Source organism: Cygnus atratus, chromosome 2, assembly GCF_013377495.2.
Source record: "Cygnus atratus isolate AKBS03 ecotype Queensland, Australia chromosome 2, CAtr_DNAZoo_HiC_assembly, whole genome shotgun sequence".
NCBI lineage: Eukaryota > Metazoa > Chordata > Aves > Anseriformes > Anatidae > Cygnus > Cygnus atratus.
Genome location: NC_066363.1, coordinates 148,494,993 through 148,508,918, shown reverse-complemented (window position 1 = coordinate 148,508,918; position 13,926 = coordinate 148,494,993). Strand labels below are relative to the sequence as shown.

Sequence of the window (13,926 nt, the reverse complement as noted above, 5' to 3'; positions counted from 1 at the left end):
TTAAGATAACGGTAATAATAAAACCTACAGGCATCTGCGTAGTGCATTTTGGATTTAATATAATTTGCAAACGTGCTTAACGATTCAGTGTCATTTTGTGGTACAGTACAGACATCAGGAGAAAATGAGAACAAAGAAAATGATGGTGAAGATATTCCAAAGCGTTACAACCTTCGGCAGAGGAAACCCGCTGAGCGCTATCAAGCTCCATTGGAAAGTAGGTTAAACGCACAGTTTCTCTTAAAACCTTATTTCTTGCACATAAGTGAGATAAAATTTTTGAATGCAAATACACATATATTAGCGCACACAGTTCTCTTTCAGTTCTGTACCTTCATTCTGCGCGTAAACTTCACTGTTTTTATCAGACGCACGTGTCCTGCGCACATTCTGTTTCTTTGCTCCTTGGCATACTTAGTGCTCTTTTTCATTTGGTGTATGCACTGGTCTGTTTCTACTGGCTGTCAGTGCTGTATTACAAATGCAGTGCTGACTGCTGTAGTGTGACTTCACAGTGCCCATTTTTTACTCCCATTTCTTTTTTTCTGCGCGTAATTTACACTTTATATTGCCACTGTTCCTTCAGTGCACTGTTCTTTTCATAGATTTGCAGAGTAAGTTTTCCTGTTTCCATATCAGAACTTTTAAGTTAAAGATCTCCACTGAGAAGTAAAAAAAAAAAAACCAACAAAACTATGTACCTTGATATAACAGCAGTTAATCATGCTTAATAATCTCGCTTTTGTGATTTTTCAGTTCACCTTAAAAAAACAGGTGCATTTTTCCGCTTGTACTATGCATTGATGAAAAGCAAAAACAGTTAAAAATTCCTCTGGAATTAGGGATGAGTGAAACACGTGGCATTTCCTTTATCTTTTGATATCCTCCTCTCTCTTAAATGTATTTGTATCATTATTCTAGATTCTTTCCTTTCAGTAAAACCAAAAGAACAAGAGAGAACTTACCCGGACCAGCCCCCTTCTGTCAGACAGAAAGAGTCACTTGAAAATGCTGGGTCACAGAAATCTTGCTATAGAGGACGTACCAGGTTGGTGTACGGCTAGTGATAGCTCTTATTTATCTGTAGAGCTGTCAGTCTTGTTACTGCATAATGCTTCAAAGGGTTTTCAGTTTAGTGGTAATTACAGAGTAACTTTATGATGAGTACTGTGGTAGTCTGAGGATATAGAGGGAACAAATATTTGGAGGGGAGGAGGTGGATACTTTAAGTGTTTTTTGTTTGTTTGTTTGTTTGTTTTTGTTTTTTAAATCCAGTATTTGTGGGTCACTGATAAGATTATTATGGAGATAGCATCTGAGTTCCTGTAACTGAAATTCTTTTGTTCTGGAACTGAAGCCAGAATCTCCCTCTAAAAGTCTTAGTCAGACTATTTAATCTTGAAGGATACAAATTATTTTCTTAAAACAGAAGATAATTTCATTTGATTTAGAGGGAGAGGTTTTATGGAAGTTTTGTCAGATTTAAAAAAAAAAAATATCACTCAAATACTGACTCTAGTTTCTCATTGGAATCAATTAATGTTTCTCTATGAAATTTACCTTAAAAAAGAAAAGATCTAAATGAAATCATAAATTGCCATATAATGATAAAGGCTTTTTGGATTCTGTAAGCAGTTAGTGCGTAGAGAATGCTGTTGATTGCCAGATGTTTTGTTGAGCATTCTTGAAAGCAGACAGTTGTCACAAGGAAAATCATGTCGTGTCCTTTGAACTCAGATTCCTAAAGAGTACAATGGCCTGGAAAATAGATCTCAGAGTAAATTCTGAGTTAGAATTCCCTTAATTTTTGGCGTTACTTAGTATCTGCTCTGTTTTCTTTTTAACTTTTTGGTTTATATGCTTGCTTGCAGACGGAGACGTGCAGCCCCCAGCAGTGATTCTACAACCTCTTGCTCATCTCTCTCACTTGGTAGCACATGTGATACGGAGGAGAGTGGTGAGAGCAGTGAGGACAACGAGAGCACATCTTCAAGAAGGTTGCTGTCGTTAGAGAATAGGGGAGGGATGAATCTCCTTCAAATTAATATTTAATTAGGTTTAAGTTTATGTCAATTAGTAAGGTCTTCTTTATATTAATTAATAAGGTCTTCTACATTTGCTTGGCATCGTTATAAAAACAAAAATCTTCTAGCTGCGTCTTAAGTTATGAGGCTTCTTTTTCTTTCTCCTTAATTCAAATCAGGACTATTCCAGTGCAACTTCAGAAACATGACCTAAAGAGAGTTCAGAGGGATCAAAAGAAAGTTGGAGGAAGTCAGGGAGATCCAATGCAAATAGATAGCGCGGTAAGTCTTTAATTCCTTGTGTCAGTGAGTGTTTCCAGTGATTATGAAAGCTCTCAGTAATGTGCCATCTACAACTACCTTTGTTTATGGTTTTCTCTAAAGCAACTTCAAAAATCGCCCAGAATGTTTCCTTTGTGCTGACATAATTTCTGATGAAACCTGTATCTAGGTTGCTGCTTTCTTCAGCATATAAACTGTGTTGTGTTGAATTTCTCTTTAGATTGGATTTGATAACGTGGGTGGTCTTTCAGAACACATCACAGCTTTGAAAGAGATGGTGATTTTTCCCCTACTGTATCCAGAAGTCTTTGAGAGATTAAATATTCAGCCCCCAAGGTAACTCCTTAAAGCGATTAATTGTAAGTCAGCTGTTTTCGGGAGAATGTTCAATTAAGGTATCGATATGCTTCCGTGCTTCAACGTTTCTGGCAGTGTTGAACATTTGTTTTAGTAGTAGTAAAAAGTAATTTCTTAAAAATGGATAGAATCCAGAATATATGTAGATTAAAAATATAAGCAGTGCCTTAAAGTTTTAAGTTTTACTGTCTGGTGTTTTAAAACGAGAAAATACTTCCAAAGTGCCTGGGTTTTAACAAGTTGGGTTGGAGTGGTTTTGTTCCGAGTTTTATGTACAAGTCCGCTCGATTAGTTTGTAAGCAAGAAGGGATTCTCTAGTGGAAGTCAGTTGTAATGTGCTGCTTGGAAGCCCAGTTGTTTCTCCCACCTACTTTTTGCTTTCTTTCTTTCTTTTTTTTTTTTTCCTCTGAGTGCTAAGGCATCACTTTTCCTTCCAGCTTTAGACTTCCTCACTTGCCATCAGCAATAGATGGTCTGAGAGACCAAACCCAGTAACTTAATGCTTTTGAAGGGAGAATTCAATGCTTTACTATCAGATTCTGCATTTCGTGAAAGCAAGAATACGCAGTTTATCACTGAAGAATGAACTGGTGATTTACCATTGAGCCCATTCTCAGATTCTGTGCTGAAGTTTGCTCGTTTGGCTCCGGTTTGCTCTAATCACCCTGTTTGTCAGCAGTTTTGGAAGTGTCCTTCTGGGACAGTACGCTCTCTTTTGAAGGTTTTGTACACTTGAGTTACGCCCCTTATTCATTTCTTCGGGTGAAAAAAATAAATTTTCCCTTGAAATGTTGTAAAAACGCAGAACTTCTGTCTGTTCTGACTGTACCCACACTTCAGCTGTTACTGCTGTCTTATACATGACGTGTTTTGGTTAGGAAAGAGGAATTTGTTCTAGAGACGATGGTTGTAAGAGGTACTCATCATGATGTTTTTTTCCTATCTGCATCTTTTTTATTGCAGAGGCTGTTTATTCTATGGTCCCCCAGGAACAGGAAAGACACTGGTTGCTCGTGCTCTTGCCAGCGAATGTAGCCAAGGTGACAGAAAAATATCATTTTTTATGAGAAAGGCTTCAGACTGCCTGAGAAAATACGTGGGGGAATCAGAACGTCAGCTTCGTTCGTTATTTGAACAGGTAAGGTTGAAATGTGCAGTGTAGTCTGTCAGAGTTGAAACCGTCATTTTCTATGGTCAACATTTTTAAGTAGAACTAGCTGCTTTTTTTTTGTATTTTGATAGATGTTTTTTTTCCCACTGAAATGGAAATGCCAGTGTTTCTGCTGTAAATGTCAGCTGTAAGAACTACCGGTATGATTTGTTTCCTGTCACCCAGTTACAGTGGGTTGCCGCAGACTGCCGTCTTCGGTTAGTCATGCCAGATACTCCATTAGCTGTTTAAGTAGAGGTCCCAGATGCTGAAGTGAAAAATCTAGTTGAGGTGACATTCTAACCATGATGTTTTTGTGCATTTTTTCTTTACATCATTCTGTTTTACTCTGTGTTTTCATGCTAGGCCTATCAGATGCGACCTTCAATTATTTTCTTTGACGAGATAGATGGTCTCGCTCCTGTGCGGTCCAGTAAACAAGACCACGTCTATAGGTATTACGTTTTTGCACCTACATAAAATCTGCTTGATCTTTGGGGAATAACAAAAGGATGATGACCTGTTTAATTTACTGTAAACACATTGATTTATCCTAAAAACTTGTAACTCAATGCTAAAACAGGTGATTTTAAACAATAGTTGAAACCAATTTACTAAGTCTGATATCAGCACGTGGTCTGTGTTAACTTACCTATTTTTTTTGTCTTAAAATGAGTCCTGCCCTTAAAAAGCTTGTCCTTTTTGACTACCCATGGGAGAAAGTCATGTGGAATGTAACAAAATTTACTGAACTAGTAAGTAAAAATTATGTTTTTCTATTAGTTCCATTGTCTCAACTCTTCTGACGCTTATGGATGGCATAGATAACAGAGGGGAGATTGTGGTAATCGGAGCCACCAACAGACTGGATTCTATAGATCCTGCTTTACGAAGACCAGGACGCTTTGACAGAGAGTTCCTCTTCAACTTGCCAAATAAAGAGGTGAGAACGTAAATTCAACGTTAACGCTAACGTGGCAAAGTCCAACTTTATAGAAAAAAAATAAATCACAACTTGAACAAAAGAGTGATACGTGGAGACACTCTGTCGTTCCGTAGAGGGCAAATCTGGTACTGAGTATATATGGTCAGGATGATGCCACCAAGTAGTTAGTTCTATAATCAAATCTTTCATTCCCAAAGTTGTTCCCGTTTGCTTAATTATTTAGTCCACTTAGACGCTTTCATCTTGAAGTCGTGTTTTTGGTCTCAGTCCTTCATTTATGAATGAATAGGGGACGTGTTTGCATTTGATTGTTCCCCAGATCAGTGGTAGTAGTTTGAGTCATAATTGTTTTCTTCTTTATAGTAATTGCAGCAATTTGAAACATTGTGCTAGAAGTGCTTTCTGTGAATCTACTGACTGAAAAGCAAATGTGATGGACTAATGAGACTGTCACGATGAAAGTTTGCTAAATTTTAGGGAAGTTTTTTGGAGAAAAAAGATCTGTTTCTGGATAAATTTTTCATTACAGTATTTTCCTCTGGGTCGTTAGGTCTCATATTTTGGAAACTTGTTATTGAAGCTATAAATGCCTTTTCTTTCATTACAGGTTCCTAGAAAAAATTCAGTGTAACAAATTTAGAAATATTCAATTTCCTGGTTGAAAATGCAGAGTGTATATTAAATAACTGTAAAATACTTGAAAGTTGAGCAAGTAAGAAAAGTGTATTAATATATATGAGGGGTTTTGAGGGAGGGTTGGTTTTTTGGTTTGTTTGTTTGCTTTTTGGTTTGTTTGTTTCTTGTTGGTATTTTTAAGGAAAACTTAGGACAAGCTAAAATGCAATGATTTTGTTTCCAGGCTAGGAAAGAAATTTTCAAGATTCATACTTGTGACTGGATCCCTAAGCCAGCGGACAAGTTGCTTGATGAGCTAGCTGAGAAATGCATTGGTAAGACTGCAACCAAAATGGATTCATGCTTGTGACTAAGTTGTAAAGAATCTTAGCTTGCACCAGGCAGTACCCAAGCTCTCGTGCCTTGCTGCACAACTAGTCAACGAGGCAGCTGGCACGCCTTCGTAGCGATCAGAGTTAGATGCTTTCATCTATTTATTTTTTGTTGTCGTTCTTGTTGTTTGAGAACATTGAATGGTTCTGGGGCATCTTTCTCAAGAGCGTAGTTTTGATGAGGAGTCTGCTTCAGCTTCATAAGCACAGGATATCAGGTGGTGAGCAACATAGCAAAACTTCCCTGCAGAGCGGTAGCGCTTTCAATTCCCTGTTAACCTGTTCGGTTTTGGCATTACAGATTCTTTAAATGTTGCGTATTGTAAACCTGGGCCTTGACTCAGATTTGATTTTTGTTTGTTAGGATACTGTGGTGCAGATATAAAATCCTTATGTGCTGAAGCCGCGCTGTGCTGTCTGCGTCGATGCTATCCTCAGATTTATGCAAGTAGGGAGAAATTGCAACTGGACGTTAATTCTATTAAAATAAAAGCAAAGGACTTTTTTATGGCTCTGAAGAAGGTTGTTCCAGCATCAAACAGGATTGTGGCTTCACCTGGACAAGCACTACCATGCATTTTTAAGCCACTTTTTGAAAATTCAGTAGCAAATATTTTACAAGCCGTGCAGAAGATCTTCCCGCATGCACAGCTTGCGCTAAAGAAGGACCGACAGCAAGGTATAGCCACAGCAGCCACTTCCTTAAAATTCTGCCAAAGCAAAAACTTCTGGTTTGTGCAATCAGCATACAAAAACCTTTCAGACATAATGATGGTAGAATTTTATTATTTCCATGTGTGTGTCTTTATTTTGGGAATATCTGGAATATAATGCCTAGGTTTTGTTCTGGATTCTAAACTGAAATGCCAAATGGAAGCTCTGAATGACTCAACGCACGGTAGAGGACTATGCGTTCTCTACTAAAGCATCCTGCTTCTGACAGTAGCTAAAATAATTAGCAGTTGTAGAGGTTGACTTAAGGTTTGAAGTATAAGGCAGCTCTTTTCCTTTAAAAATAAAAACTCAGATATTTGGAGGGGAAGCATTTCTAGGTCAATGTTTTTAATTCCTTTCTGAAGAACGTCAGGATCAGGATACAAGTATAACTGGTTTAAGCTAAATATTGTTTTAGCTATCATGATTTTTAACCAGTCTCCTAATTTAAATGTTTGTGGATCGTACTGTACACTTGCACGTGAGATCAATCAGTATTGATACTTACTAGTGTGTACTTTGAGGCTTTGCTCGCATAGTATGTGCGAGCTGACTCCTGACTGCCTCAGGCCTGATCAAGTTTAGTCTGTCTGTTGGTGAGAGCGAATAAATTGATAAGCTCCTTCCACTCCTGGTTAACGGAGATCCCTGACTAGTTATGTACCTATTCCTTGAGAATGTCTTACTAGCATTACTCCCAGCAGAGCTGATAGATTAATTTGCATTGGTAAAATAAAGGCAGGAAAACTACCAACAGCATACAAGCGGAGAGGCTAGGGGATTGGTAATTGCACTGCCCCTCTGCTGTCTGCCTCCTGTTATCTTCTCCTTCAGTGACCTTTAAGGAACCTTACTTAGAAGATACACTGGTCTCTGTCACATCTCAGTAGTCCTAGACGAATGGAATTCTGTGGCCATCACATCCTTAATCCCCGTGCTTTCATTGTGGGAACCTCCTCCAGAAAGAAATGGTTCTTTTTTTTTAGCTATTTAGCAACTACAGAAATTGTTCCTAATCTTCTATATTCTAAGGGGGAAAAAAAATCACCAACAGAGTAGCGAACCTTATACATACACATCAGTGGGACTTAGGACAGCTTTGTAGAGCCTTGTGCAATCTCCTTAGATCTGTCGTGGGATGAACTCTAGGAAATAGCATTTAGTTTGTGCCCTCAAATGAAGAAAGGGTTTTGGCACGGATTTAGAAGTTGTATTAATGCAAGAGAAAGGCACAGGCTATTCAGGAAAGTTAACAAACCTCTTTTGTCTTTCAGACAATTTAAATCCTGTTTTACAAGATGATATACTTGACAGTGATGACGACACATCCTCAGTCTCTGGAGATGAACTAACAGATAAAATGCCTGACAGACCAGAGAAAAAATACCTCTGTTCCAGCAGGTAAAGAAAGATAGGTCCCCGTTATGTTTAAATTGCTAGGACTGCTGAGATTTTGTAAAGAGTTTCAGCTGTTAAAAGTGAGAGCGGTGGTAGATGAAGGGGTAACATCAAGTTTGTGTATTGAAGGGGTGCTCGGTATTCACAAGAAGAAAGGGTGAAGGGAATAAAGCTCTAATGAAGTAAGTTGCTCTAAATGATCAAATTGAAAAGCCCAGGCTTCTCTTCCTAAGCCAAAGTGATCCGCAGGCTACCAGAACATGTTGACTTAATCCATGGCATTCTTTGAAAGACTCAGGACCACATTAACGTGCTGTCTGACCTTTTAGCTAAAAATAACCAACTTCATGGGTTTGTGTTGCCACCTTTTGCCTTTCTGTTTTCCAGGATTGTTAAACCAGTAGTGAATTACGTAGCAGAAAGAAAACTGAGAAATGGCGTGTTAAAACACCTTGAGAAAAAATCAAGTGGTGTCTTTATTTGTTACCATTAAGCCACCAAGTTGTGTTAATCTTTTGGTATTTTAATATGGAAGTCACGTAAGCCCACAGTTGGAAAGTTAGATTATGTTGCCACACTTGGGCCAGTTATTTTTCTCAGTTTCTATTGCTGTGCCGTCCAGAAGATTTTCTGCCCTTTAGGGCAAGGCTAAGTCTCTAGCGTCTTTGATTTAAGCCAGAAAAGGTACAGCCTGATTGTAGTGGGAAAGAAGCAAATGCTTCTCACAAATTTATTTCCTAGTAGTAAAGCAAGGTTGCCAATATTAATTCGCAGTCTTGGTTTAGTAAAGAATAGGAAACATAAGGGAAGAAGATGAAACAATTGGAATGGCTGAATAAATTAACTGGAAGCCTTACATGTATTTAATGTGCCGCTGTCATTTACCCAATCCAGTTGTGTGCTGCTTTAGATACGGCCAGTGTGGTTCAGTGCCCACAGACATTTTTTTTCCAGAAATATTGTTCTGCTCCTTTCTTGCTACCTTCTCCAGTAACTAGGGCCACATTTCAGTTAAACTTGACAGATGTAGAGACCTCTCAAGTATTTAAACTTGAGACCTTCTGAAGATTGGTGTATATGGGAAGTGGTGAGATCCAGACTGGTGTGTGCTGAGAGAGAAAGTTGCTGTGCTCCCCCATATCAGGTAGCAGACCAGTTGTCATCTGTGTATTCAGTTAGACAGTCTGCGTGCAGTTCAGGAGTCGTTGCTGAGCCCAGCCAAATGAATAGCAGACACAATAGAGATGGGCAGGATTTCTTAGGGGGAGGTATGGTGCAGGGCTGTAAGAAAATGGGCTCTGATAGTCTTCCCGATCACAGAACAGCTTATTACTTGCTGGAATATGGAGATTATTTGGGGAGGGAAAAGAAAACATATAGGAAAAGTACTTGGAACATCTGTGTGTCTATTCAGCACCTCATTTATAAACTTGTTTTCTTATGCCTATTGTTCTAGGAGTGCTTTCTGCGAACCGACGTCGTGTCGGCCCCATCTGCTAATAGCAGGAAAAGCGGGATATGGCCAGGTTTCTTACTTGGCACCCGCGGTGTTGCACGCTTTGGAGAAGTTTCCCGTTCACACCCTGGACCTATCCAATCTGTTTACAAACGTTGCGCCGCCAGAAGAAATATGCGGACAGGTATATTTTTATTCTCATAGGATTCATTGACTCTATGTAAAGGATCGATTGAGTTGCAAGTGAGGTGAGAAAAATTCATTGGTAACGGAGGTGGCCTTGTTTTATTGTGCTGTTATGTTTGCTTCTGTCTGAAAACCCACTTTCCTTTTAGATAAAACCATAAACAATATGGATGTTGTACATGTCCACATTTTCCATACCCAATGTTACAGTGAGGATGTTGCTAGCAGCTCAGGAAGCTGGGAGGTGCTGCTAATAAACCTCTCTTTGTGGAAAGAAATGCTGCTCATCTCAGTGGGATCCAGAAAGTAGTTTTCATTGCCTCCTAAGACTGTGTGCTCCCAGTAGATGGCTCTGTATCAGACTGCATGTCATGTACTTTTTGTAGCCTTTTTTTATTATATTTGTAAGGCAACCAAAGTTTAGGGCTTCTGTTTGTTTTGTTTTTACATGTACATATGCAGCTTGTGCTGTTTAAAAGCATTAAAATTCACAAAATGCTTCATTTGCACACTGATGTGGTTTTAACTAGAAAAAAAAAATTAAAGAGATTTGGTGTTTTTACTTTTAGGCGGGAAATCCATTTTGTTGTTCGGCATCACTACCTTAAAATATTTTTACCTTTAGTAAAAACATTTGAGAGCTGTACAAGTAAGGACAGGCAGGTTACATGACTGGGTACTGATGTGTCACATAAGAGGAACATTTCCTTTTTTTTGTTATGCGATGATTTTATCTGTGGCCATATAGCTACAGTGTCTAGTCACTGCCTGAATATATCCTTCCCATCTTCTGACTAGAGTTCCCCGAATACTGATAATTTGAAAGAGTGCACAGAGAAATTTGGCATGTGAAAGGACACTTGCCGCTCTGTTCACGTAGTTTCATTTCGTAGGGCAGTTAGATGGCTATGTAGCTATGTATTACCAGGCTGTTCTACGTGTTTTAGTTTTCTTACCCAAGCTTTCCTTTTCACTAGCTGATCCGAAATGCTCAGAAGACAGCACCAAGCATAATTTATGTCCCAGATATCCATTTGTGGTGGGACAACGTTGGGCCTGCCTTGAAACTTACTTTTCTAACTCTGCTGCAGAACATTCCAGCATTTTCTCCAGTTTTGCTGCTTGCTACATCTGATGTGTGTCACTCAGATCTCCCAGAAGAGGTATTTCTGTCAATGCTTTTCTTACTATTTCTTCAGTTTCTTGTTAATTTAGGAATGCTTTCAGGATCAAAATGCTGTGCTTTCTTAAATGCATACTGTTATTACTCAGGCACCTTAACAAATCTCTCAAAATTTGCTTAGAGAAAAAGAATACTGTGAAAGCATTTGCTTAAGGTTTTTTCTGAGTCCAGCAAGTGACTTTGACCCCCTTCTCACACACACAAATAGTAAATTTACTTAGGACAATAATTCCGGTGGCTACAAAGTGGTTTAGGCAAGAATATGCAGTGCTTGAAATGTAAATGACGAAAGGATATTTTTACTGAAGAGATTTCTTCTGACAGTCTGCCATTTCATGCTATGTTGGGTAAACTGCTAATAATGCAATTTAGTAGAGAATTGAAATGCTTTAATAAAAAATTCCGTTTCTTTCTTCATGTAGGCCAAAGCTTTCCAAGCTGGAAAGCTGAGTTCCAATTTTTGCTTAAGTAACTTTGGAATCAATTTTTAGTTGTATTCCTAAACAAACTATAGTAGAAGTACGTGCATAACTTTGTTGACTTCTGAGAGTTTACGTTAAAGGAAGGTGTTCAAAACAGGAACACGCTGTTCTCATTCGGATTATTTTGCCCCAGTTATTGGGGGAGAGAATGGGTCTTACCTAGACGTGTTTATTATCAACTGCTTTGAAAGTGCTTAAGTTTCCACAGAAGTTTTTGTACTGGTTCTAAATTCGTTCTAAAATAAGTATTGAAATTCCTTACGTACCTTTTGATGCTAGAAATTGAAAAATGGAGGAAAACCAAGAAGTACTAGCTACTTCAGACACCTTCTTTTGGTACAGAAATAAAAACTCAGCAAAAAGCTCTCACGTGTCTACTGAAGCCTTTCTCTTCCCTCTATAGCCATAAAGGTTCTAACTAAAGGACGCAGCAAGGCAAGTGAATACTAGGGAAGCGATCTTGGATGTGGTGAAAGCCATTACTTTATCAGGGTATCGTACAACCCCTTCAGTGAGATCTAATTCTACAGGTGTTTCTTAAAGGTGATGTTTGAATTTGCCGTGCCTACTTGTGAAAATGTAGCCTTTTAAGGCCAGGAAGATAACTTCTCAGTTTGTCTTCTTCAGGTTATCACAGAATCATTATTAATTTTAAAAGGTACTCGTCTTTTTGGAATAGAATATGATTTTTTTGTGGCCTTAAATCTGAAATGTCTTTTCTCCTTCTGCTTTAGATCCAAAAATTATTTATTAAGGAATTTGGAGAAGTTTGCAATATCAAGTTGCCTGGTAAGGAAGAGAGAGCAAATTTTTTTGAGGACATAATTCTAAATCAAACTGCTAGGCCTCCTGTAAAGAAAGCAGGTGAGGATATAAGAAATACATCTAAAACTTTCCTGTCTGTAAGTTACTAGCTCTTTGGGATTTGCTTTGGTGGTCGTTTTCGTATGCTTGTATTTGAGTACTGTAAATTGGCTAATTTTTCCTGATTAATTGAAGTTCGTCAGACATTTGAAGTCCTGCCTGTAGCATCATCACCTGAGCCTCAGGAGCCACCAGAGGAAGAAGTAGGGCTGCTGGAGGAGGAAGAGGAGGATACCTTGCGTGAACTTAGAATTTTCTTGAGGGATGTTACTCAGAAACTTGCCACTGACAGACGTTTCAAGGAATTTACAAAGCCCGTTGACCCAGCGAAGGTAAACTAGTGTTGACCTGTGTGTATCTGTAATTTCTCAGTGTTTGTATTTCTCAGCGTTTTGGGGCAGGTTCAACTTTGTTTTTAGGACTGCACTGTTAGGATTTTGCAAGAAGCAGAGGCAGTGCTTTTACTTCTGCTGACTCTCAAATGTCTATTATCGGCTTATTCGCTGAAAGCCCTGGTTTCATTCTAAAAAGCCAGACCAAATGCCAACACAGTTTGCTCGTGAAAAGGCTTTGATATTTAGGCATGTTACAGCACTGAAAAGCACAGAGATCTTTCTTTATAATTACAAACAGTATTTACAGGACTATTTTAATGAAGTCTAAAGCTCTTTATTGGACTGTCAGTTTCTGTGGGAACAGGAATAGGAGCAGCAGTTTGTAAAATAAGTTTTCACAGAATCATCTAGGTTGGAAGAGACCTCCAAGATCACCGAGTCCAACCTCTGACCTAACACTAACAAGTCCTCCACTAAACCACATCACTAAGCTCTACATCTAAATTCTGTTCTCTGTTTCATCTGGAACTCCTCAGTATGAATCAACCATAAGTGCTGTGTGTTTTCTTTTTCCTCCCATTTGCTGCGTAGGTACCTTTTTCTCCTTCAGTTTATTCGATAAGTCTAAACTAGGGGCATATACTTCAAAGACAGGTGTAACTTGAATATACCCGCGTATCAGCAAAGTCCTGTTCACGTAGGCATCCACTGACTTTTCTTCCCCTTTTCTCCTAGGTTCTTGAGCTGTGAAAAATCTAGACAGATACATATGTCCTCATCCAAACTAGTCATTAAGCTCCTCTTATGGTCTGAGGAAAGAAATCAGCACCTCTGGGCCCAGTTATCTCATTCTAAAGTAGATGCCTGGAATAGATACTTCATAGGTGCAATTCATGCACCTTTTTCTCAATGTCAGCAACAAAGAGAATGTCAGATGGCTTACTCAGCTTTCATTGTTACGATTTTCTGAAGCAAAGTGAAATGAATCTCCCACCCTCAGTGTTCCTTCTCTACCACGCACATCCTTCTGACCTCCCTCCTTCTTTTCGTCCTCTCGTAGCAGCTGTAACGCCAGTTGAAAGAGCCCTTCCATTTTTGAAAAGCGAACTGGTTAATTTCAGCATCTTCTGATGCGTTACAAATATTCAGGGTTTTTAAGAAGTCATTTATTTATTATTTATTATTTATTTATTATAAAGTTTTCAAAATAATGTTGGTAGACAGCGTGCAAGTTTAAGAAAACCTCTGAACACGTGTATTTGATCTGCAGGTACCTGATTATGCAACAAGGATTAAAGAGCCGATGGATCTTTCAACAGTTCTGACTAAAATTGACTCGCGCCAGTACCTAACTGCAGGAGACTTTCTGAAGGACATCGATCTAATCTGTAACAATGCCTTAAAATACCACCCAGATCAAAGACGTGCAGGTGAGGATGTGCTTTCTATCCCTAGTTTAAAAAATCTGTCAAGTGTAGAGATGGATGAATGTTGTGTGCGGACAGTAGACTTTGGATGGATTAGATGATTTTGGACATCCAC

At 38.7% G+C, this 13,926-nt stretch overlaps 1 protein-coding gene across 2 annotated transcripts in view; it reads left to right on the top strand.

Moving 5' to 3' along the window:
• Positions 1-13,926, top strand: part of ATAD2 (ATPase family AAA domain containing 2) — a 33,296-nt gene that overhangs the window by 11,267 nt on the left and 8,103 nt on the right. The window contains exons 7-22 of one of the 2 annotated variants that reach the window (XM_035556205.2): positions 107-217; positions 937-1,048; positions 1,872-1,997; positions 2,204-2,306; positions 2,527-2,642; positions 3,627-3,801; positions 4,180-4,268; positions 4,597-4,756; positions 5,619-5,709; positions 6,131-6,445; positions 7,755-7,881; positions 9,335-9,518; positions 10,498-10,683; positions 11,920-12,049; positions 12,185-12,381; positions 13,655-13,814. In XM_035556205.2, the coding sequence (XP_035412098.1) occupies positions 107-217; positions 937-1,048; positions 1,872-1,997; positions 2,204-2,306; positions 2,527-2,642; positions 3,627-3,801; positions 4,180-4,268; positions 4,597-4,756; positions 5,619-5,709; positions 6,131-6,445; positions 7,755-7,881; positions 9,335-9,518; positions 10,498-10,683; positions 11,920-12,049; positions 12,185-12,381; positions 13,655-13,814 (2,382 nt within the window). The remainder of the gene's footprint in view (positions 1-106; positions 218-936; positions 1,049-1,871; positions 1,998-2,203; positions 2,307-2,526; positions 2,643-3,626; positions 3,802-4,179; positions 4,269-4,596; positions 4,757-5,618; positions 5,710-6,130; positions 6,446-7,754; positions 7,882-9,334; positions 9,519-10,497; positions 10,684-11,919; positions 12,050-12,184; positions 12,382-13,654; positions 13,815-13,926) is intronic. The other variant, XM_035556207.2, reaches the window with a different exon arrangement.